General features: G+C 39.7%; 1 protein-coding gene across 1 annotated transcript in view; it reads right to left on the bottom strand.

Moving 5' to 3' along the window:
- KDM7A (lysine demethylase 7A) overlaps positions 1–27150 on the bottom strand; it is an 83283-nt gene that overhangs the window by 47962 nt on the left and 8171 nt on the right. Inside the window, exon 2 of the mRNA XM_003134614.4 lies at positions 2282–2367. Within this exon, the coding sequence (XP_003134662.1) occupies positions 2282–2367 (86 nt within the window). The remainder of the gene's footprint in view (positions 1–2281; positions 2368–27150) is intronic.

Below are 27150 nucleotides of genomic sequence, written 5' to 3'. Positions count from 1 at the left end.
ATTCTAAATTGAAACTTACATTTTAGTTCTGTTTCCTTTCTTGATATAACAACCCAGATTATTTATTTCCTCCAAGAATTATACTTGGTCAGTAATTACTTCAAGTTATATACTACATACTTCAGTGCTACACAAAATAAGACACTTTAAAAACATTTATGACATGAATTAGTCAATTACGCATGTAACAGTTCTACCAATTTGCTAACCTCAAATTTTATAGTGTTAACCAACAAAAAAGATAATCTGTATTTTACGAAGAAATATTGTAATGCATTCATATACCTTAAACTATTAAATCTTTAAATTATTGTTAAATTATTAAATTTTTAAATTTTTTATTTTATAGTGGAGTATAGTTGATTTACAATGTTGTGTTACTTTCAGATGTAAAACAAAGTGTTTCGGTTATACATATACATATATCCATTCTTTTCCAGATTCTTTCCCATCTAGGTTATTAAAGAATACTGCGTAGAGTTCCCTGTGCTATATAGTAGGTCCTTGCTGATTAACTATTTTATATATAGTAGTGTGTTCATGTTAATTCCAAACTCCTAATTTATTCCTCCCTTTCCCCTTCAGTTACCATAATTTTGTTTTCTAAGTCTATGAGTCTGTTTCTGTTTCATAAATTAGTTCATTAATACCATTCTTTAAAATTCCACATAAGTGACGTTATATGATACTTGTTTCTCACTTACTTCACTTAGTGTTATAATCTCTTTAGTTTGAACACAAATATGCCAAAATGCAGTCTAAATTTTTAAGAAAAGAAAGTTATAATATAATCCAAAGCCTTTAAAATCTTTACTCTCACATACAATGACTATGAATATTCCAATCTATTCTTCTGAAGTATCTGTCAGAGGCTAAGGATAAATATCTCTTTATGGGTGTTGCTGGTTTGCTCCAGAGGATGCGTGAGCTTCCGTGCCCATGCCCTTGGCCCTCAGGAAGAAGAGTGCAGGCAGACACTTGGTCTGACCTCTGTCTTCCTGGGGACAGAGACCGTCCTACAGGGAAGTTGTTTCAGTCAGAGGACAGCTGGGTAGAACTGTAGGTCATACTCAACATTATGACCACGTCTGGATGACAAAAGTAGTACTCTAGCATACCAACGCCCTAGTTTTCTTCTAAAAGTATAATATGCACTAAAGTCTTATCCTGTACACTGTTCCAAATAATACTGAAATATTTTTGCTTCTTCTTCCAGCCTCACTGAGCTATAACTGACATACAGCACTGCACAAATTTAAGTTGTAGCGCATAATGATTTGCCTTACATATGTCATGAAATGATTACCATAAATTTAGAGAACATACATCATCTCATTATGAAATAAACAGGAAAAACATTTTTTTTCCTGTAATGAGAACGCTTAAGATCCACTTTCTTAACAGCTTTCACAGAGAACATGTATCATGCTGTACATCCCTAGTATTTATCTTATAACTGAAAATTTGTACCTTTTGACTACCTTCATCAAATCCCCTCCACCTCCCGCCTCTAGTAACCACAAATTTATTCTTTTTCTATGAATTTATTTGTCTTTGAAGCATAACTGACCATAATACTATGTTAGTTCCTACTATATAACATAGTGATTTAATATTTTTACACATTTTGAAATGATCACTACAATAGGTCTAGTTACCATTCTTTTTCGTTTTGCTTTTTTTAGGGCCTCACCCATGGCACATGGAAGTTCCCAGACTAGGGGTCTAATTGGGGCTGCAGCTGCCAGCCTATGCCACAGCCACAGTAACGCCAGATCCAAGCCACATCTGCAACTTACACCACAGCTCACAGCAATGCCGGATCCTTACTCCACTGAGAAAGGTCAGGGATCGAACCTGTGTCCTCACGGATACTAGTCAGGTTCATTACCACTGCACCACCAAGGGAACTCAACCATTCTTTAAAATATATGTGTGTGTGTGTGTATAAAGCAATACGACAGCTGAAATCAGTTTCCAGAATCAGAAAAATTTTACCTTATTGCACTTCTCAAATTGAAGGCTTTGAAAACATGTATTTGAGTTTGGGGGTTTTGCACACTGACAATTAAGAATGACAGTATTTTTTTCACTTAATGTTTTGATTTGTTAAATAAGTTATTTAACAATTCAAACAAAAACTGTACTCTCAATATCTGCAGAAAAATCTTCCTTATAGTTCTTGGTGGGTATAATATAACTAGTCAGAGTCTCATTAAAATATTGTCATGTACACATTAATTTCTAAACTTCAATTTCTATTTAAGCTCTTAGTACTTACTCAATGAGGAACCATGTAGAACTGCACAGTTGGGACAGTGATACAGGTCAATGTCAACAGCATGATGTTCTTCTACTCCAACACAGCTAAGAAAAAGAAAAATAAAAACAATACGTAAATAAGTGGAAAATCTTAACTATAATAGATCAGTTAGAATTTAAATGAAAAATGTACCACAACCTCATCAACAAATTTTGTAGAGTACAGAAACATAAGAATACATTTTATCCTTCCCTACATACTTGCTGAATAATTGTGTGTCGCATAACCTACCCAAATACATGGGAAGTGACTGACTAGGATAGACACATGCTGGACCACTAAGCAAGCTTTGGTAAATTTAAGAAAACTGAAACCAAAATCATATCAAGCACCTCAGTATGACCACAACATTATGAGGATAGACATCAACTACAAGAAAAAAAATGCAAAAATCACAAACATGTGGACGCTAAACAATATGCTAGTAAACAACCAAGGGATCACTGAAGAAATCAAAGAGAAAATCAAAAACTACCTAGAGACAAATGAAAATGAAACACATCAACCCAAAAACCTATGGGATGCAGAAAAAGTAGTTCGAGGAGGGAAGTTTATAGCAATATAAGCTTGGCTCAGGAAACAAGAAAAACCTCAAATAACCAACTTAATCTTACACCTAAAGCAACTACAGAAAGAAGAACAAACAAAACCCAAATTTAGGAGAAGGAAAGAAATCACAAAGATCAAAGCAGAAATGAATGAACCAGAGACTGAGAAAACAAGAGAAAAGATCAGTGAAACTAAAAGCTGGTTCTTTGAAAAGATAAACAAAATTGATAAACTGTAACCCAGACTCACCAAGAAAAAAGGGAGAGGGCCCAAATCAGTAAAATTAGAAATGAAAAAGAAGTTACAACCGATACCACACAAATACAAAGGATCATAAGAGACTATGAGAAGCGACTATATGCCAATAAAATGGACAACCTAGAAGAAATGGACAAATTCTTAGAAAGGTACAATCTTCCAAGACTGAGCCAGGAAGAAAGAGAAAATAAGAACAAGCCAATTATAAGAACTAAAACTGAACCTGCGATGTAAAAACTCCCAACAAACAAAAGCCCAGAACCAGATGGCTTCAGAGGCAAATTCAACCAAACATTTAGAGAAGAGGTAACACCTACCTTTTTTTTTTTTTTTTTTTTTTTTAGGGCCACACCCACAGCATATGGAGATTCCCAGGCTAGGGGTCATATCAGAGCTGTAGCTGCTGGCCTACGCCACAGCCACACAGCAATGCCAGATGCGAGTTGCATCTTCTACCCACACCACAGTTCCGGATCCTTAACCCACCGAGCAAGGCCAGGGACTGAACCTGCCTCCCCATGGATGGATTCGTTTTCTGAGCTGTGATGGGAATTCCAACACCTATCTTTCTAAAACTATTACAAAAAACGGCAAAGGAAGGAACACTTTCAAACTTATTCTCTGAGGTCACTATCAGCCTGATACCAAAATGAGACAAAGATGCCACCAAAAATAAAAGTACAGGCCAATACCACTGATGAACACAGACGCAAAAATCCTCCACAAAATGCTAACAAACTAAATCCAGTAATATATTTAAAGAATCCTACACCAAATCAAGTGGGATTTACCCCAGGAATGCAAGGATTTTTCAATCAAAACGAAAAGACAACCTATAAAATGGGAGAAAATATTCGCAAATGATGCAACTGACAAGGATTAATCTCCAAAATATATAAATAGCTCAAACAGCTCAATATTAAAAAAGTAATAACCCAATCCAAATATGAGCAGAAGACCTAAACACACATTTCTCCAAAGAACACATACAGATGGCTAACAGGTACATGAAAAAATGCTCAACATCACTCATTATTAGAGAAATGAAAATCAAAACTACAATGAAGTATCACCTCACTCTGGTTAGAATGGTCATCATCAAAAAATCTGCAAATAATAAATGCTGGACAGAGTGTAGAGAAAAACGAACCCTCCTACACTAGTGGTTGGAATGTAAATTAGTGCAGCCATTATGGAGATTAAAATGGAGCTTCTTTAAAAAACTAAAAATAGGAGGTCCCGTTGTGTCTCAGCAGTAATAAACCTGACTTGCATCCACGAGGTCTTGGGTTCGATCCCTGGCCCTCAGTGGGTTGCTCTGAGCTGTGGTGTGGGTCACAGACGAGGCTCAGTTCTAGCGTTGCCATGGCTGTGGCGTAGGCCAACAACTGCAGCTCTGATTCGACCCCTAGCCTGGGAGCTTCCATATGGCGCCGCTGCACATACCTTAGAGAAACTCATGCACAGGTGCACAAGGACACTATATGGAAAAGGTAACAGAATCATTATTTCTAATGGTCTATCAACAGTAAAATGCATAAACTACAGTATATTCTCACAACGGAATTCTATATGACAATAAAAATGAAAGATCTATAGACTCGTGCAGTAACTAAATTAATTCCATGAATGTCAATACTATGTTTTTAAAAATCTAACGTATACTCTTATTCTACATCTACATGAAGTTCAAAACAATGCAGAGCTGCAGTACAGTGTTAAGGGTAAACTACAAGAAGAGCAAGGAAGAGATGGATCCTAACAGTAGGTTTCCTCCAGGGAGTCGTGATCTGGAACGGACTGGCCAGGAGGTGTCCTGGGATCCCAGGTGGTTGTTATTACAAGAGGATATGTTTTATAATTATTCATTAAATTATACATTTATGTCTCAGACACTTGTTTTATTTCACGACTAAAATACTTAAGGATAAAATCCTATCTACAATCATATTAAAAAGATGAAGCAAAAAAAAAAAACCTTGTAATGTATTAATTTGCATTACTAACAATCTAAACAAAATATCAAAAACAATGAATCTTAGAAATTTGTGGCGAGCCCAAAACAAACCTAATCTCAACTGAGGATTCCAGTACAATGATTTCCATAAGATTTGAGAGTCTGAGTAGTTTTTCAATTAAGACGAAAAAAAGTCTAAACCAGTTGTCAAAATTAACATAATACCTCCAACTGAATATTCAATCCATGTAATGAATCAAGTTCTTGCAATTTCTCTTTGAGTAGAACAGAAATTTCCTTGGTTTTATTTGTCCAATTTAGATATTCTTCATTTATTTCCACACAAAGAAAAGATGAATACATTAACTGGGGTTTTTTGGTTTGGGGTGTTTTTTTTCTTTTTAGGGTCGCATCCATGGGCACATGGAAGTTCCCAGGCTAGGGGTCAAATCAGAGCCTACCAGCCTACGCCACAGCCACACAATGCCAAATCCGAGCTGCGTCTGCAATGCACACCACAGCTCACAGCAACACAAGATCCTTAAGACACTGAGTGAGGCCAGGGATGGAACCTGAGTCCTCACGGATGCTAGTCAGATTTGTTTCTGCTGAGCCACAACGAAACTCCTTAACTGTTTTAAAAGGCATTTTTTAACTGAAAAACCATTTCCAACCCAATTAAATAATCCCTGTGCAAAAATGTCTACATATTTATGTCTAACACAATGGCTCCATGTTTTTTTTATAAGATACCTAAAAGGTTTATGAAACCCTAAGAAAAGATGAAGCACCATTGGGCAGAGGCTTCACATTTCCTAATTCCTACAAAGCTACATAAATCAAGATAGTGTGATATTGAGATATAGATCAATGGAATAGAATTGTGAGTCCAGAAATAAACCCTCATCATTTAAGATCAGGTGATTTTCAACAAGGGTGCCACAATTATCCAATGGGGAAAAGAACAGTCTTTTGAACAAATGGTACTGAGACAAATACATGCAAAAGAATGCAGATGGACCCCAACCACACAGCATATACAAACATTAACTCAAATGGATCATATACCTAAATGTAAGAACTAAAATTATAAAATTCCCCAAATAAAGCATAGGAGTAAATAAATCTTCATGGCCTTAAATGAAAAAATGGTTTCTCGGAGTTCCCATTGTGGTCAGCAGTAACGAACCTGACTAGTATTAATGAGGACGTGGGTTCAATTCCTGGCTTTGCTCAATGGGTTAAGGGTCCGGCATTGCCGTGAGCTATGGTGTAGGTCACAGATGCGACTGGGATCTGGTGTTGCTGTGGCTGTGGCTGGCAGCTGCAGCTCCAATTCAACCCCTAGCCTAGGACCTTTCACATGCCGTGGGTGCAGCCCTGAAAAAAAAAAAAAAAAAAAGACAAAAAAAAAATGGTTTCTTAGATCTAGCACTAAAAACATGAGGGACCAAAGAAAAGGAGATAAATGGATGTCACATTGCAACACAAAAGCTTCTGTTTTCTCACCTTAGTTTGGTATGAGATAATCAGCTAAGTTTGGAACGTGGTAGAGAGGTGTGAGGAAACAAAGTACAAAATAACTGACCTGAAGCACGAGAGACCAAGAAACAGTGACCTTGCTGGGGCAGTGCTGAGACTCCACCTGAGGTCTGTGAGAATGGATTCTAAGTGAAACCATCTCTACACAGCTGGGTGACTGCTTTTCATTTTCTCAGCAATGTTCAACCATGTGATGCAGTGGAGGAGGTTGGGTCTGTCCAGAGTTGGGGTTTTGTAGGCAAAGACTAGAAAGGGAACTGAAGCTATTCATAAGGGAGACAATATAATGATGAACCATGAAATCTGAACTGGAAAAAAGGGGCATGAAGATAGAAAAGGGCAGTGAGAAATGGTGAGATGATCTGAGGGGTTTTGATGAGTGCCTAGCACTGACTCAGTGGAAGGTTGTGACAAGTGACCTGTAAGGGGCAGAGACTATGCTCAAAGAGTAGACTGTTTAGAATTTGAGGTTTCTGGCGTAGCATAGCCTATTACAGTGAGAAGGTACAAGCATAATAACAGCAGGTGGCTAAAATGGAGCCAAAAAAGGGGGGGTGTCACTGGAGATAAATGAGAAGATGTGTGAGAGGTACCTCTACATTCAGTGAAACAGAATTCAAAGCCAAATTTCCCTGTTTTTGAAAGTGAGGTTCAATAGGGGTCAGTAACAGAACAAAAACTCAAGGCCACAGAAGCCAATTTGACGTCTTGTCATACCTGGAATATGGCCCCCTTCATTATTCTTAAAAAGTGATGGTTATGCCAAAAGAATTGAGAAAAAAATCCTATGTTGTAGAAAACCTAAACCAATCTATACCATAAACTTATCTTAAATATCTAAGATACATATATAAGGGTGATTCCCATAAAGCTTAGGGGGGAAAGAGACGACAAGGACATTCCAATTAATTAAGACACTGGCAATCTTCGCTAATGACCCTCAAAGACCCATGGTTCCTCTCTCTTCTACTCTTCACTTCCATACTCACCATACATACCCTCTTTTATGAAAATGTCAGTGATATCTTCAGGTTTTGGCCAATTCTAATCAACTGAAAAAGCATTTAGAGCTTAAGTGTATTAAAAATTTCAGAACTGAATAGAATTTAATGTGGTAAATTAGTAAAAACAATACATCTGATAAATTAGTAAATCTGAAGAACAATCTCATAAAATACAATTTTAAAAAATCAAATCAAATTTTTTAAATTTGAAAAATCATAAAAATTAGGAGTTCCTGTCTTGGCTCAGTGGAAATGAATCTGACTAGCATCCATGAGGTTGCAGGTTCGATTTGTGGCCTCGCTCAGTGGGTTAAGGATCCGGCGTTGCCATGAGCTGTGGTGTAGGTCGCAGACGTGGCTCAGATCCCACTGTGGCTGTGGTGTGGGCCGGCAGCTATAGCTCCGATTCAATCCTTAGCCTGGGAACCTCCGTATGCCGCGGGTGCAGTCCTAAGAAGACAAACAAACAAACAACAACAGCAAAAACACACAAAAATGAAATGTCCCTAAACCAGGTTATTTCAGATCTTTGGAGGGCATTGAAAGGAACTATTACATACATTTCAGTTTCTCTCTCTGGAGGAATAGCTTCTCCCACCCTTCACCACCCATTAAAAGAATTCTAAAGTCATTGGAGCTTTAACGAACGCAGTAGCACACATAAAATGTGGAATTCTGAAAGCAAATTTTCTAAGAATAAACTTCAATCCTCCTTTTGTCTCTCATTCCCTTTATTTCTCTTATAAACTGAAAGCAAATTTTCTAAGAATAAACTTCAATCCTCCTTTTGTCTCTCATTCCCTTTATTTCTCTTATAAAAACTATCCTTCATAAACAAATTGCTCCACTTTTTTCTAAGGCAAAATGTTCAATGTTTATTAGACCATTGTAAGTGGGGGGGAGGTGTTTTCCTATGGGGTGAGGATCTGACCTTTGCTGAATAGCTTCCATCTATAGAAGAACAGCCTCACTGCCATTTGGTGAGTGGGACAGTGACAACTTTAGCACTTTCTATTGTCTTAATCTTCTGAAATTGTTGCTTAGCTGGCATTTTTTTTGACACTTGACAAGAAGAGAATCAAATTAATGACTAACCAGAATTCCCCAGGATCTGCCAAACATTCTCTTTTTTTCTCCTGAATAACACTCCCATTTATATGCTCTCCTCTGGGTGTCAGAAGAGTGGGTGGCCAAATTCTTTAAGGTCTTCCTGCCAGTGGACTTCATTAGATATTCCTCTTGTTCCAAATGCTCTCCCCATTCCTCACCAAGCAGTCTTACATTACCTTGTCTTTAAAACTCAACTCAAACTCCTCCTCCTTGGTGTCACTTCACTGGGTCACCACAAAGTCCTGCCACATTTTATTGGCATACACTGCCCTTCATTTCTCATGTTGACATTTTATACACTCGCTTTCCTAAGTTGAACTCAAGACTTCCCTCAGTACCAAATACAGTGCCCTCTCAATACAATGATTCCAGCAAATCTCTGTTGGCTCTTAACTGTGCTGAAAACTTGTTTGAATCCTGCTATATTGTGGTAAAGTTACAATCAGCTTTAAAAAAAAAAAAAAATGCTGTTCAGCTTGAATTTTTTAAGAAGTTGGTACAGAAACTAAAGGAAACAGTAAAAAAGGGAAAGATCTTTCAATGTTTGAATTAGTACATTTTTCATCTTTCCTTATATGGTAGAAGATGTAGTAAGGAAATCCATTCATTTCAATTTTTGCTTCAGTGCAAGGTTTCACCTGTGTTTCAAAAGTTTGCTTTTTAACCCGAGGGTGATTCTTACAACGTCTTGCTAGAGGACTGAGTCATTCATGGTGCAACTCCCAACGCCTCACACTAACATCATCAAGGGGGCTGGGGAGTGGCCTTTGAGATGAGTTACCACCAGGAATACAGAGGACAGTTCAAATTGCTTTTCGACTTCCTTTCATTTCATAACTCTGGGGTCAGTTGAGGCCTCGGGTCAGCAATAAGCCAGGCAAGGCCTCCTCAGTCCAATTCCATGCAACCAGAAAAACTGGCGTCAACTGGCTTCAATGGGATGTATAGATTTTGAAATTAGAAAGGCTTGGTTTGACTCTAACTCCACTAGTTTTGACTTTGAGCAAGTTTCTTAATCCCTCTGAGCAGGAGTTCCCATAGGATTAAATAAGATAATGTATATAAATACGTAAAAAGCATGTGGCATAGCATACACTAAGCAGTGCTACAGTAAATATATTAAGTAATTAACAGGAACCATTAAGATTGCTATGTTTCTATTCAGTACCAGTCACAACAGCTCTGGGCTTATTACCTATAAAGTTTGAGCCCAAGCAGAAAACTTGGCTTTATCTTAGGCTTAATATTTTTTTCTTCAATGATGTCTCTTCAGAGTATATATTAGACATTCATATGTCCATTCTTTGAGGGAAAAAGAGAATTTGTTTACAATTTTTAATTACTGTGTGATGGCTGAGTTCTCTGGAGTCAGTCTGCCTATGTTAGAATCCTGGGCTACTCCCCTAAGTAGCTGTGTAAATTTGGGTAACTTTGTTTTTTGTCTCATGTGTAAAGACGGAGATAGTAACAGTATCTCCTTCAAAGAGTTAAGAAAATTAACTAAGTTAATAAACATACAGTGCTTAGAATGAAACTACAGAACACTGGTTTTGCTGGTCCAAAAACTTTACTTTGCTAACCAGTACCGGCTTAATAGGATGACACTCCTACTAAGTACTACAATGACAGTAAGTATTTTCACTTCTAAATTATATTTTATGCAGTGTTCAAACCCTAAGACACAGTATAATCAGATATCAGCTAAAGCAAAAATTTATAATTTGTACATATGAAATGCTTTCATTAAAAACCAAACTGGTAATTTACAATCGAGTCTGTGATGCAGAAAAACTCAACTTCTTTTATTTTCTTGCTGACATATAAAACTGTTTTCATAAAATTAAGTGCCTCTCTTTACAAGCTGAGTATGGCATTTATCAACGTTTGTGAAGATTTTATTTTTGACACATTAAAGCTATTTATTGGCATGTTTTGTGCTTAACTATAATCAACAAGGATTTTGAATGAATTGCACACTCTGAACCAAATTCCTTCAAGTTCATAATAATATCAAAAAACTAGACACTTTTCCTACCTCTAACAGCTGGCTCATGCTTCCAACTGTCCTAGGGGTTCCTGAGCTATTTTCAACCAGCTGACTAAGAACATCTATGGTAATAAGGGTGAAGGAGGAAGACAATATAAGAAAGAACTGAACAAAGAACATGGGAGAAAAATAAGAGGGGCTGAAAAACCAATAGATGAGCTCACTGATACAAAATGCACCCCTTAAAAAGCTGAAAATCCTGTTGACAAGCTTCTAATAAAATCTGTTCCAAGATGAATGTGTGAAATACATACATCATATATAATTGACATGCTGATACATTACACTATTTGCTTCTAGAGTGCAGAAAACATGCTTGTTCTGCTGGGCACTGTCTGACTGACACCTGAGTACACCGGGGAGGCAACATAAATGGTAAATGGATTGAAGGATCTTTATAAATAAGCATAAAAAAAAACCTGTTATCTTGGGAAAGCAATAATTTCTACCAGAATATTTAAAGAAAGGAAAGGTGTTTTAAATTTCTGAAATCTCCAAAAAGCTGACTCCATGTGCTTTTCACCATCCTGTCGTCATTCCTCTAGCCACTCAATCTCTCAAGCTAATACTCTTACTCCTTTCTAGCAATCTACTTGCTGCCTGTCCAGCTGTATAAGGAATGTCTATAGAGACCAAGGAAAGCTATAATGCCCAGTGGGTCTGCTGTTTCATGGAGATAGACTATACTTCTATTTATAGCCAGTGAAACATCAAATAAATGCTATTCAAAAATGAGTATCATGTGAGAATGTAACAAGAACTTTGCAAATCATCTTGGAGGAGAAAAACTTGCCATGATGATACAAGATAAACAGTAACAATTACATAAAGGTTTGCTTGGCAATGTTCTTTTTTCTTTTTCTTCCTTTTCTTTTCTTTATACGGCTGCACCTGTGGCATATGGAAGTCCGCAGGCTAGAGGTCGAATTGGAGCTGCCTCTAAGGCCTATGCCACAAGCTACACCAAAGTCAGATGCAAGCCGCATCTGCAAACTATGCCACAGCTTGTGGCAATGCCAGATCCTTAACCCACTAAGCAAGGCTAGGAATCAAACCTGCAACCTCACAGAGATTACGTCAGGTTCTTAATCCACAGAGCCACAAGAGGAACTCGATTGGCAATGTTCCTAAATTCACAAAGGAATTAAAAACTATACTATCAGTGTGTACATTACTGCCTTCATGTATTTCTGACTGATAAATTCTACCTAGTAACTAGTAGCAAGAAAGAAACATGCAAAAATTTGTTCTAGGAGTTCTTGTTGTGGCTCAGCGGGTTAAGAACCCAACTAGTATCCATTGGGATGTAGGTTCAATCCCTGGCCTCGCTCAGCGGGTTAAGGATCTGGCATTGCTGCAAGCTACAGCATAAGTCGCAGATGCGACTCTGATCCAGTGTTGCTGTGGCATTTACCGGCAGCTGCAGCTCTGATTTGACCCCTATCCCGAGAACTTCCATATGCCACAGGTGCAGCTCTAAAAAGAAAAAAAAAAAAAGGAAAGAAAAAAATTGTTCTAAAGCAACTGGAATCTAGACGTTCATGAAATGTCTGCTGAGTCCAGTTCCTTGCCGAGAAACGAAAGATTTAAGGAATTAACATTCTAAGAAAACTTTTTAAAACCCATTTAATGCTCAGTCTATCTGTGCCTCCAAACCTTGCCATGCATTAGAATCTCCCCCAGAGCTTGAACAAGCTGTTCCAGGCAGCCTTTCAAAAGAACAGGGCAGCTCTGCAAGAAGGGATATGGCAAGATTTCCAAGCTATGCTGTAAAGCCACAAAAGCCAGGCCCAGAACCATGTGCACAGCTCCCCCAGAAAGGCATGTTTGTAAATGCAGAGTATATGTGTGGAACAATATGCACAAAATGCGTAAGGGTGGTTGCCTCTGGGAAAGAAAACTGAAAGGATGTAGAGTGAGGAAAGGGAAAACTGCCTTTACCATGTAACTCCCCATCTTTTTACTGTGCATTGCCTAGTCTTTAAAGAAAAAGTGGAGTTTCGTCATGGCTCAGTGGTTAACGAATCTGACTAGGAACCATGAAGTTGCGGGTTCGATCCCTGGCCTGGCTCAGTGGGTTAAGGATCTTTCGTTGCCGTGAGCTGTGGTGTAGGTCACAGGCGCGGCTTGGATCCCAAGTTGCTGTGGCTTTGGCGAAGGTCAGCAGCTATAGCTCCGATTAGACCCCTAGCCTGGGAACCTCCACATGCCGCTGGAGCAGCCCCAGAAAAGGCAAAAAGACAAAAAGAAAATAAAAATAAATAAAAATGAAAATGACGTTCCTTTAAAAAAAAAAAAAAAAGGAAGAAAGGAAGAAAGAAAAAGAAAAACACATTCTTGAGCCCCACCTTACTTAGATCTACAGGGAAAAGTTAAAGGGTGGGGCCCAATAATCTTTATTGTTAATAAGTTCCCTAGGTAATTTTCCTGCAGAAAGCTCAGCAGAGAAATGACATTTGGGGAACTACTGAGCTAAAGCCCTAGCAGAGAGGCTAGGGCAATCCCTTCTTCACAGCTGCTTCCTATGAAAACTGTGTTGCCCTAATTAGACTTTTAGTGTCTTAAAGACATAAGTTAATAACTCAAGGATTTAAGTTAATAACTCAAGAATTTCTTATTCCCCCTCAGATCTACCCAAAGCTGACTATACAGTAGATGCTCACAGAATATTTTACTGACACAAAGCTGAAATTCCAAGCCCATTAGGGAGGCCTTAGTTTGGGCTACTACCTGGAGCCTGCTTAAATATGAATTTTGAAAATACAAATGGTAGAAAATGGATATGATGGGTAAAAATAAATAACCAATGGCTTTTTCTCTTGAGATCTAACTTGGAAATGTCCATACTTTTGGTCAATGAAAAAGGATGTAGTATTCTGAATGATCAGGTTTAGTCACAGGTATAATCTTACTGCACAAAATCTGTTCATTACAGATTTATAAACCATGCCCATTATATTTTGTTCTCCTTTTCTGTAGCTTCTGAGTATCCCCCCCCCTTTTTTTTTGTCTTTTTAGGGCTGCACCCTCAGCATACAGAGGTTCTCAAGCCAGGGGTCGAATCGGAACAGTAGTCGCTGGCCTACACCACAGCCACAGCAATGTCAGACCCAAGCTGCATTTGCGACCTACACCATAGCTCATGGCAATGCCAGGTCCTCAACCCACCGGAGCCAGGTCAGGGACCAAACCCGCACCCCCTCATGGATACTAGGCAGATTCATTGCCGCTGTGCCACAAAGGGAACTCCAAGTATCCCTATCTTAATTAGATTTTCCAATTAGGGTATCTACTAAAAGAATATATAGATTAAATAGATTATAAACAGAAACAGATTTTTTTTATTTTTAGGGCTGCACCCACCGCATACGGAAGTTCCCAGGCTAGGGGTCAAATGAGAGCTGCAGCAGCCAGCCTACGCCATAGTCACAGCAATACCGGATCCTCAACCCACTGAGCAAGGTCAGGATCAAACCCGCATCCACATGGATAGTAGTCGGGTTCTTAACCTACTGAGCCACAACAGAACTCCAGAAACAGATTTTTTAAAGATGAACCAATAGCCATCAAGTATTTTCATCTCAACCCAGCTGACAGTTTTATTTCCCATGTGAGCATGGAGAGGAAAGCTACATTTTCTAGGGTCTAATGATACCTACAGAAGATTTAAAATATGCAGGGCTAGGAGATCACACCCTGGGATAAAAGATAACAGCAAGTCATAACTTTTACACTGAGGACGCTTGGAGATGAATCAGCTACAAAGGACAGGGTCAATTCCTGCACATCTAGGGCCCTAATGAGCTTCTCCTCTTGTAAACAGTCTTCAGTGCCCAAATCTAAGGGAAGAGACCACATTCCAAGTGAAGCCAAGAAAAAGGATGCATCTTAGAGACCCTGCTGTTGAGACAGAAACTTAGGTTTCTAAGGGAGACTATTTAACATCCTTAACAGGTGTCTTCATTCTCAATGAAAGACGAGCTAGAGCAGAGCTTAGGATCATGGGGATCTTGACATGATCCATAACAAATATCCCTACTTGAAGATTGCAAAGAACTTCAAAAAAAATCCCAAATCATAAGTACCCATCAAAAGCTAAACAGGTAGTGCTGAGTTATCACCAGCAAACTGGACTATCCTATTTCAAAACATACAGGATGAGCAACATGTAAAGTGTGTAAGATGTAGGACTTTTTACCTATTTGTATGTTGGATCCATTCAAAAGATGATTTACTATTATAGGTTCCTCAAAATTCATTAGAGGAACAGATGATAGATGTTTGACAGAGGTCAAATGATAGATGATTGGCAAATATAAGAAAAATACAGGGAGTTCCCGTCGTGGCTCACTGGTTAACGAATCCGACTAGGAACCATGAGGTTTCAGGTTCAATCCCTGGCCTTGCTTAGTGGGTTAAGGATCCGGCGTTGCTGTGAGCTGTGAGCTGTGGTGTAGGTCGCAGACGCGGCTCGGATCCCAAGTTGCTGTGGCTGTGGCATAGGCCAGCGGCTACAGCTCCAATTTGGACCCCTAGCCTGGGAACCTCCATATGCCACAGGAGTGGCCCAAGAAATGGCAAAAAGACAGAAGAAAAGAAAAATACCAGAGTTCCCATCATGGCGCAGCGGAAATGAATCTGACTAGGAACCGTGAGATTGCGGGTTCAATCCCTGGCCTCGCTCAGTGGGTTAAGGATCCACCATTACCGTGAGCTGTGGTATGTGGATCTGGTGTTGCTGTGACTCTGGCATAGGCTGGCAGCAACAGCTCTGATTAGACCCCTAGTCTGGGAACCCTCCACGCACCGCAGGTGCAGCCCTAAAAGGACAAAAGACAAAAAAAAAAATAATAAAAATAAATAAAAAATTTTTAAAAGACAAAAAAAAAAAAAAAAAAGAAAAAGAAAAAGAAAGGCAGTCCTCAATTTGCAAGGGAGTATGGGGCCATAAAAACAGTCATTCGGAGTTCCTGTCATGGCTCAGCAGTCTAAGAATCTGACTAGCATCCATGAAGATGCAGGTTCAATCCCTGGCCTTGCTCAGTGCGTTAAGGACCCAGCACTGCAGTGAGCTGTGGTATAGGTCCAGACTCAGCTCAGATCCTGCGTTGCTATGGCTGTGGCGTAGGCCGGCAGCTACAACTCTGATTCAACCCCTAGCCTGGGAACCTCCATATGCCGCTGATAAGGACCTAAAACAAACAAACAAAAAAACAAAAAAAAACAACAAAAAAACATTCAAGGTGAAACCATGCAAAGCAATCTTAGAAATCAATGGAGAAAAATTATAATTGTTCCCTAACTTTCAAAAATGTTTGAGAAATAATTTAAATTTCTCTCAACTATAACAGAAAAAATAAAAATCATAAAAAATAAACAAAACTCTCTTACTGTTGATTATATGAAGAAATGGAAAATTAGTAAAACATATTTATTTAGTACCCTGTAACTTAAAACATTATACTGCTAAGTCTGCCAACACTAAGTACTTCTGGATGCATATCAAGAGTCTCTCAAATGGTAGCAGTGTCAACGTTCCTACCATCGGTGATTAATTTTGTTATTTCACTTATGCTCAGTTTAAATTTCAGTTCCAGAAACATCACCTTTTGTTTCTCTACTGAACTTTCATCTCTACTGACCACTTCCTTCTTCCGATTGCCCAGCTTTGTAACATGTCATGTTTATCACTGGGAAACAAGGAAGCAGCGTGACGACACCCTTTCCTGTCTGTGTGTGAGCTGAAGAGCAGATGTGCACTTGTCACTGACTTGCTGACCTGCATGCTGAGGAGCGAGCAGCAAAACCTGTACTTTTTTTGCATATTTAATATATCATCATGACTAAAATTTGACTCATGTTATTGGAGGATTAGTATTACTTAACTAAACCATAGTGATACAGTAACATAATGAGAAATCTGTATTTGGTCTTCATCCCTGGTTCCTGACACAAGTGTGCCTAAAACTCTGATAAGATCCTGAGTGACAGAGGTGTATTTGCTGTTATTCATAACAAGCCCCTTTCAACCACACCTGAGTTTATGCTAATAAGGTGACTCTAGGTGGGCCCCTGGATAGCTTCAGGATGGTCAAGTTGCCAGAGAAACCAATCATATGACTAGAGAGTTAGAGCTTTCAGCTTCACCCCCTCAACCTCAAAGAGAGGAGAGAAGCTGGGAGTTGAGTTAATCATCAATGATTTACTCAATCATGCCTACATAGTGGGGCCTCCTTAAAAACCCCACCCAAAGGGGTTTGGAGCACTATGGGTTAGTGAACACATTCACATGCCACGAGGGTGGCACAGTCCAAACTCCAAAAGGATGGAAGCATGTGGGACCCTTCAGGACCTTGCCCTGTGTACCTCTTCATCTGTTTTTTGTTTCTGTTTTTGTTTCTTTGGCCACACCTGAGGCATGTGGAAGATCCTGAGCCAGGGATCTAGCTAGGAAGCTACTTCAATAATCTCATATATAGGGAGGGATGTGAAAGAGATGAGAAGCAGTGAGTCTGAAGGCATGCCAACAGGATTTTGCTGAAAAATTTAATGCAGATCATGAGAGAAGCAGCAAGGATGACTCTAAAGATTCTGCCTGAAGGAGCTGCCATTAACTGAGATGGAGCAGGGCTGATGGGAAAGGGAGTCCTGGAATCTGACTTTAGATACACTAGAGGATGGGATGCTTACTATTCATGCAAGTGGAGTTTTTGGTTGTTTGTTTGTTTGTTTGTTTTTAAGGGCCATACCTGTGGCATATGGAAGTTCCCAGGCTAGGGATCTAATCAGAGCTGTAGCAGCCGGCCTATGCCAGGGCCACAGCAACACCACATCCAAGCTGAGTCTGTGACCTACACCACAGCTCATGGCAAAGCCGGATCCTTAACCCACTGAGCAAGGCCAGGGACTGAACCCACACCCTCATGGTTCCCAGTCAGATTCGTTTCTGCTGTGCCACAACGGCAACTCCCTGAGTGGAGATATTAAGTTGGCAATTACATGTTTAAGATTAGACTCCAGGAAGAGGTCTACAAAGGAGGCAAAAATTTAGGGCTCATCTGCACACAGATAAAAGCTTGAGTGGTGGGCTCTGGCACCTAGACAAATACTAGGAAACGAGAACTACTGAGGAATGAATCCTGGGTACTCCAGGGATTTAAAAAAAAAAAAAAAAAAAATCAGGGAGATAAGAGGGAAGTGCAATGAGGACTGAGGAGGAGAAAGGAAGAGTGAAGACGGGGACAAATCACCATAGGGATTTCCAAGAAGTCAGGTATGGTGACACTCACTGGTAACTTGGTAAAACTGTTTCCAATGGAGTAAAGACGAAAGCCCCACTGAACTGGCCTCAGAGAGAATGGACCTCAATTAGATAGAGAAAGGAAGAAAAACAACAATGCAGGCAGCAAATATGGACAATTCTTCTGCTGAATTTTGCTATGAAGGGAGAAAAGAAATGGGGATGCAGCTGAAGGAGGAATGTCAGGTCGAGGAAGGTTTTTTAAAATTAAAGTTATATATTATTTGCACATTAGTGAGTAAAACATGATATGGGGGGGAGGGGGAAACTGCTGAGGTCATGCTCTTGAATAGAAGAAAGGAGATGGGATCTAATAAATCTAAAGATAATTTCCAGTGACTTAGAAGTTTCCTTTTCTTCCTGAAATTACATTTCCAGAAATTTCCTAATTCTGAAAATAGATCTCTCCGTACTAAAGCGCACTTTGGCTCACATACAAACGGCTGAATGCAAGATGTGTGGCACTGACACTTCAAAAACAATGACTAGAATAAAAAATATCTAAAGGGAAAAAATATTTATTTGAAGAATATATGCTATTTTGACAAAAGAGATACACTACTTTTCATTATTGGAGGATCCTTTCTTTCTGTGGGTGTGTACAAACCTCCTAGTTACTTTTTACTCATCTAGTTCAAGGTCTACCAAAATGTTGAGCTACGCATACCTGGAGGAACAGACTTCAAGAAGGCTTGAAGCCTGCTAGAAAGAGGTACATATGAGGAGCTGATCTACAAATCACCCGATCTTGTCATAAATACTGGGGAGCATGCCGAGGTTATGAGCAGTTGCTCATATTGCTGGGCAGGCAAGATCACTGTTAAAACAGGGAGGGACCCAGAGGACCCCAGCACCATCAGCACCATGAGAAGAGCTGAACCTGATGGGATCCAGTTTCCAGATGGTATTACCATGGGCAGTAGGGCACCTTTATGAGACTGAAAGCCAGGGTGGCTTGTACTGCCAATGGGAGGAATTCTGCTGGGCCTCCTGCTTTATACAGCCATTCTCATTTGGTTAAGTTCTTCAGTCCTGTACTTCCATTAATGAAATCTCTACTGGAGTTCCCGTCATGGCTCAGCAGGAAACGAATCTGACTAGCATCCATTAGGATGCAGGTTCGATCCCTGGCCTCGCTCAGCAGATTAAGGATCCGGCGTTGCCCTGAGCTATGGTGTGGGTCGCAGACACAGCTCGGATCCTGTGTGGCTGTGGCTGTGGTGTAGGCCGGTGGCTACAGCTCCGATTCAACCCCTAGACTGGGAACCTCCATATGCCACAGGTATGGCGATTAAAAAAAAAAACCCTCTATCCTTTCCCTTGTTATTATCCTTTCATCAATCACCGCCACCCTTCTGACAATCTTACACATATAAATTTTAAATTTTAAAGACTCTTTATACCAATAAATATATCCTTTCTCACAAATATTAAAATATGTAATGAGCATTGGAAACATATGATTGAAAAGGCACTTACTGTTTAGGACAAAATTAAATTAAAAAAAACAAAATCCATTCAAAGCTGTCTTACAGAAAAATATTAAATTAGCATTACAGGTGTTACACAGACATGGCAGAAACCATAACGGTAGTCAATGAACGCTTGAAATGTGACAGTGGTAATGAAACCAAAAATCCCTGAGGTGGTGCAGAGCAAAGAGAAGTCATGCATATCTTAGCATCGCTTGATCTTAAAGTCCTAAGAAGCTTGCACCACAGTCTTCCTCTGTCCTGCCCAAAGGAAAGAACCTCTCAGAGCCCAGGAACTGGTAAAGCAATCATGCAATAGCCCTGGGGCCAGGACAAAGCTAAAAATAAAACACCCTGCCGCTGGCAGGAGGTAAGTGGATAGATTCCCTGGAAGACGCTCCTGAAGGGACAGGCAGCCCCAACAACGTGGTCCTGAGGGAAAGAGGTGTGTGCAAGACTGTGGAGCTTTCAGAGCAATCACTTCCAACAGGGGGTTCACGGAGTGAGAAAACAGATCGAGGAATCTGATCTCTCCTCCCACAAAGGGAGAGGCAAGAACAGGAAAATACGGCAAGCAGAGTCCAGTGCTGACTGCTTGGCCCTTGGATGGCTGGAAAGGCAGGCCTGAGGAAGGAAGTCCCTGAATCAAACAGCAGGGACACTGCTCTCCCAGTAACCATGGCATCTAAGGAAATGTTGATCCTCTGCTGTACAGAAAATAAGGACAGGCCGGCAGAAGAAGGAAACTGACTTCAAGAACCAGGCGCACCGAATACCAGCCTTAAAATAGGAAGACTGTAAGAGAGGAATGAGTCAGACCTGTGATGAGTTATATTAAGTAAAAAGACTACAATTCCTTTAGTCCGCCGACAGTTTACATCCCAGGGCTCCTACATAAAGTAGTGAAGTAAAAAAGACTGACCACAGACATGTCTACAGAGCAGCATGTGTGACAGGTGTGGCACTGTGGGAGGTCACAGAGACGAGGAAAGCCCTAGAAGCCACAAATCCAGGCTCTGGGAGAGAATGATCCCAGTGGGTCACACAGAAAGTTTCTGAAGTCACTGACGGGAACCGACCAGAAAGCCTCTTCTTCCAGGGCACCTTCTGCCCCATTCTTTGTCACTTAACTGGATCAGTCAAGATGTCATCCAAACTCTTTCCCTGTTTTGATTTTTGTTCCTGTGGGGTTTTTTTTTGTTTTTTTGTTTTGGTCTTTTTGCCCTTTCTAGGGCCACTCCAGCGGCATATGGAGGTTCCCAGGCTAGGAGTTGAATCGGAGCTGCAGCCACCGGCCTACGCCAGAGCCACAGCAACGCGGGATCCGAGCCGCGTCTGCAAGCTACACCACAGCTCACGGCAACGCCGGATCGTTAACCCACTGAGCAAGGGCAGGGACCGAACCCGCAACCTCATGGTTCCTAGTCGGATTCGTTAACCACTGCGCCACAATGGAAACTCCTGTTCCGGTGTTTTTTAAAATAAACTATGGCGTTTCTGGGCAGTGTGAATATCTCCAGTACTTCCAGACAGACGCTGAGGACCATTTATTTTCTTTTTTGTATTTATTAATATTAAACCAAAAGGACCACCGTGGACTACATTTCAACTTCTTGGTCAAAGAGGACCACTTATCTGACAACAGCTTTAGGACATAACGAACCCCAAATTATCTACAATGGCCCAGCTTTTGCAGTTTTGTACTTTATTGTTACATGATGCCAGACTGCTATGATTATTAACTGATAAACAGAACTCATTATGTTTGAAATTCTGTGTTTTGTGCTCAAGGAAAACACTTTCAAATTACAAAGAAGGAGAAGTTTCACACTTGTCCACAGAGCATTCTGGGAGAGTTTTAGTCGCCCCCTCGCCCCGATAACAGAATACAAGTTGGACATGTCATTGTATTTCCTCTAACATTGATTTTTTTGTTGTTGTTGATGTATTAGAATTACCAGATGAATGCAACTTACAGCCGTGTTAAATAAGTATCTTAAGGAGTTTCCTTCATGGCTCAGTGGTTTACGAGCCCCAATAGTATCTGTGAGAATGCAGGTTCGATCCCTGGCCTCAGTCAGTGGGTTAAGGATCTAGTATTGCCATGAGCTGTGGTGTACATCAAAAATACCGCTTGGATCCAGCATTGCTGCAGCTGAGGGGTAGGCCAGAAGCTGTAGCTCCAATTTCACCCCTAGCCTTGGAACTTTCATATGCTGCAGGTGTGACCCTAAAAAGCAAAAAATAAAAATAAAAACAAAAAAATAAGAAGTATCTTAAATTTGCATAGCTAGTATGTTTAAGCTCATCAAACATATTTCCGTATGTGTTCCTTATGCTTCCTGTCTTTGATCAAGAGTCCCTTTAGAACATAAATTTTAACTAGGACTGCAGGTAAAAATAATTTCAAAATATATAATGCTAGGAACTTACCTTAAAAATACCTAAATGTTCATTAAGACTAAAGATAAAAACATAAACATAAATACACTGAAGCACTGCTAAGTACGGAGAGAGAAACAGAGACCAGCTGAAGAATTCATCAACTGAGAACCAGGTGAATTATGGTAAATCCAAAGAATGGAATTTTATGCAGCCCTTAAAAAGAATGAGATATTTGGAGTTTCCCTTGTGGCTCAATAGGTTAAGAAACCGACTAGTATCCATGAGGATGTAGGTTTGATCCCTGGCCTCTTTCAGTGGGTTAAGGATCCAGCAATGCCATGAGCCACAGCGTAGGTCACAGATGTGGCTCAGATCCGATGTGGCTGTGGCTGTGGCTGTGGTGTAGGCTGGCAGCTGCAGCTCCAATTCCACCCCTTGCCTGGGAACTTCCATATGCAGTGGGTGCAGCCTTTAAAAAAAGAGAGAGAGAGAGAGATGTGTCCATGTTGAAGTGAAAAGGTGAAAAGCTCTCCTGAACACCCAGAATATTTTAATAAATGAAAAAGAATTATGTATATCGTATGACCCCTTCCATCTAGATGGAACTTCCATATGCTGTGGTGCAGCCCTAAAATAAATAAATAAATAAATCTAAGGAGCCAATTAATTGCAAAACTAGTGACTAAAGGAAAGTATCAAGCATTCAAATCTGCCTCTCCTACACAAACGGTACCACTAGATAACCGAAGGAAAATTTTTCTCTTTACAGAAGTATTCTAACTAATAAATGAAGAAGAAATTTTATAAATAAAGCATCATTTTGCAAGTGCTAATGAGAATGAATGGATACTGGCATTGATCAATGTCAGCAAACACGACAAAAAGAGAAACAACCAGTTTCATGCCGCCTGATAGAAGACTATACCGCCCACTTATAAAATCTCCTTGTCAAGCCCCAACTACCAATTTACAAGAAAAAGAGGAACATGCTGAAAGATCTGCAGGGATGTAATAAGCAGAATCCAGAAAGTGGAAAACTTTATAGGCTAAATAACCACTTTACGCAGCAAATAAATTGAAAAGGAAAAAAGAAAGCATGAGGACAACCTACAGATCAGGGTTTCCCAGCAGCAGCACTACCGACATTTGGGATCAGACGACTCTTTCTCCCAAGGGCTGCTCTGTGCAGAAGTTGAGCAGCATCCTTGCCCTCCACCTACCACATGCCAGGAGCACCTCCGCCCCACCCAACTGTCAAAATAAAAAAGGCCTCCAGACATTGCCAAGCGTCCCTTGGGGGCAAAATCCCATCCAGTTGAGAACCACCGCTACAGATTAAGAAACATATCAAGGAGTTCCCATCATGGCGCAGTGGTTAACGAATCTGACTAGGAACCATGAGGCTGCAGGTTGGATCCCTGGCCTTGCTCAGTGGGTTAAGGATCCGGCGTTGCCGTGAGCTGTGGTGTAGGTCGCAGACGGGGCTCGGATCCTACGTTGCTGTGGCTGTGGTATAGGCTGGCGGCTACAGCTCCGATTCGACCCCTAGCCTGGGAACCTCCATATGCGGCGGGAGCGGCCATAGAAAAGGTAAAAAGACAAAAAAAAAAAAAAAGGAGAAACATATCAACTAATCATAATGTGTGGACTGTATTTGGACCGTGATTCAAACTACAGTAGCAAAATTTACTGTATTTAGCATTTACTATAATATCAAACTAGTGGGAAAAAACGACATTTATGATACAATTGAAAATCTGAACACTGAATATGACATATTAAGAAATTTTCAATTATTTTAGTTGTTTTAAGGGTATGTATTTAATTTTTCTTTAAAAGGCCTTACCTTAATAGATCTAGATACTGAAATAGTTATAGATATAATGATTCATTACAAATTTGCTTCAGAATAACACCAAGTGCAAGGACAATGGGGACTGAGTTAAATGAAACAAGACCGGTCATGGATGGATTGATAATCACTGAAGTAGAGTGATGGTTATCTGGAAGCCTATTATACTATTCTGGCTGTTTGAAATTTTCTCAGAAAAAAAAAAAAAAACCACAAAAATTAAAATCAAGACCATCATGGCAGCTAGCAACATTCAGCTGAACAACAACGAACCCAGTACGTGAATCTTAAAATCATTCAACTGTTTCCATAAAGCATCCCATGTATGTTGCTCAAACACACAGAGGCTCTCAAACTAATCCATTTTAAAAGGAAAATAATCATTGTCTTTTAAAAGCAAAAATTAAAATACATGAACTCCCAAAATACCTTAAAACCCCTGGAGTTCACAAAATATGACTTAAAAAATGCTGCTTTAGAGAAATTCCTGGGTTATTAATGCTTTAGAGATCCCTATTACATTCACTTACTTCCTTAGTGTTTATTTGTTCCTCTGTATCAGTTATATTTGTCAACTTTGTTTTATACCAAAAACTACCAAAGGCAGTGGTATTTTTAAATTCATATATAGAATATTATTTTAAATTTACCTGCTAAGCATCGTAAGAATGTAACAAATATCTATTAGTGGACTACAGAGTGAAAAAATATTCTTCCATGAGGCTTCTTCACAGGAGCTAATGATAAGGTACACTTATAAACATGTTACATGCACAGTAATAGATCTAAGAGAAAAAAGTATATGGTTCTCTAAAGATGCTGAAGAAACCTTTGATAAAATTCAACTTAGATTCATGATAAAATACACTGAAAAAAGAAAAGGAATTGAGGGACATTTTCTTAAATGATAAATTAGGCCTAAAGCTAGAATTTTTAGTTATTTATTTAGTCTTCTTAGGGCCATACCCATGGCATATGGAAGTTCCCAGGCTAGGGGTCAAATCGGAGCTGCACTTGCCAGCCTACGTCACAGCCACAGGAACAGCAGATCCAAGCTGCATCCACAACCTACACCACAGCTTGCAGCAAAGCCAGATTCTTAACCCACTGAGCAAGGCCAGGGATCAAACCTGCATCCTCATGGATACTAGTTGGGTTCTTAACCTGTTGAGCCACAAGAGGAACTCCTAGTACCTTATTTAATGAGGAAACATTACAAGCATTTCCACTAAGACCAGACATCCACTATTTCCACCACTATTCCACACGGTACTAGCAGTATAAGCCTATGCAATTAGGTGAGCGAAGAAAACGTAGGTAAAATCCTCTTTAACCTTGGGGTAGAAAAAGGTTAGCTAATTATGACTCAGAGTTCAGAGCTGAAAAAAGATAGATAAGATTATGTAAAATTTTTAAAAATTTTTACCTCAAAAAAAACCACCATAAACAAAGCCAAAAAATAACTACTAACTGAGAGAGTATATTTATATATGCCACAAAGGGCTAGTATCCCTAACATGAAAACAAATCTTAAAAACTGAGGGACAAAGGACCAAAAATGTGATAGAATATATAAACAGATGATTTTTTAAAAGAGAAGAAAGAAAATGGCCCTCATCCCCAAGAAAAATTGTTCAAACTCATTTTTACATCAGAGATAAGCAGATTAAAACAAGGATATCATTTTTCACTTACCAGGTCAGCAAAAATTAAAAACATGACAACACATCTTGATGACAAGACTGTGGAGAAAGAAGCACTCTCCTACACTGATGCTGAGAATGAAAACTAGTCCAACCGTGCTGGAGGGAAAGCTGGTAATCCTGACAAACAATGCACTTACTTTCTGACCAAGTAATCCCACTTCCAGCAATCTAACCTGAAGACATCCCCCCACTGACATGAAAATACATACGCACAAAGTTATTCATTACAGCATTGTTTGTAATTGCAAAATTTTATAAACAACCTAAATGCCCATACAAAAGAGAATGGATGAGTAAAACAGGGTACCTGCACACAACAGAGTACCAAACTGTTAAAAAGAATAAGGAAGAGCTCTATGAACTGACATGGAGTCATTTCCAGAATATACCAAGGAAGGAAAAAAAGCAGGAGTTCCCACTGTGGCTCAGCAGGTTACAAAACCAAGAGGATGTGGATTTGATCCCTGGCCTCGCTCAGTGCCAGTGCGTTAAGGATCAGGCCTTGCCCTGAGCTGTGGCATAGGTCTTAGATGCGCCTTGGATCCCACGTTGCTGCGGCTGTGGTATAGGCCGGCCAGCTGTAGCTCTGATTCGACCCCTAGCCTGGGTGCTGCAGGTGCGACCCCAAAAAGCAAAATGCAAAAAGCAAAAAAAAAAAGCACAAAGTGGAGAGATTTATCGTATGTTACACTTCATGTTAAAAAAAAAAAAAAAAAAAAAAAAAGGAGACGTAAGAAAATGGATCTGCTCATTTGTGGGAAAACAAACAAAAAACTCCACACAGAAAGGCTAAGTCAGAAACTAAAGAGATGGCCTGGGGTGGGGGAGATGGTGGGGTGGGCTAGGAGGAATGAAGAGGACCTGACCCTGCTGAGTATATCTTTTCATAAAACGTCTGGCTTCTCAGAACCATAGTAATGTTTCACATATTCAAAATATAAACCAACAATTAAAACCAACCAGAAGAGAGGAGGAACCCAAAGAGCAATACAAAGAGTAACAAATCTAACTGTATTCAAATAAATGATAAAACATGCTAACGAGAAGAAGAACTGAGGTAACTTAGGAAAACAAGTGTTCTGCCTAGGTATTATAAGGCTCAAGACAAAAAGAACTATACCCAAATACTGTAATCTACTTAACAAACTGAGTTTCTCAGACAGATATGGGTTAGCAATTTGAAAACTACTCTATGTATACACTAGGATTGAACAAATAAATCAATCCATTATAGATAATGAGAGCTGGCTTTCTAACTATTAGACAAAGTTGTAAGTAAGGAAAGGGGGAACTCTGTGGTATCAGATTAGAATCACAGGTCTCATTATAAAAACATACGGCTTTAATGCAGACAACAGACAGAGACACAAATACAGATGCAGCTGCTTGTGCATGATTAGAGTATTTACTGGTTCTGTCCACTGAGAAGGCCTAGAAGCAATGAGTCCACCCAGTGCCAGACCAGGCTTTCTAACAACCACTCTCCAACAAAGGGAACCAGGCTCATACAAATAGGTACAAAAATCATACAAGTTACCATCAATTCACACTGTAACTAGTAGAAAAATATACTATTAATAGAAAAGTAAATAATCACTATGGTAATAAAATGTAACTTCCAAAAAGAATTAGAAACTTGGTAGCA

Source organism: Sus scrofa, chromosome 18, assembly GCF_000003025.6.
Source record: "Sus scrofa isolate TJ Tabasco breed Duroc chromosome 18, Sscrofa11.1, whole genome shotgun sequence".
In the NCBI taxonomy this organism is placed as follows: Eukaryota; Metazoa; Chordata; class Mammalia; order Artiodactyla; family Suidae; genus Sus; species Sus scrofa.
Note: the sequence above shows the minus strand (reverse complement) of the source record. Positions and strands in the feature narration are given on the sequence as shown.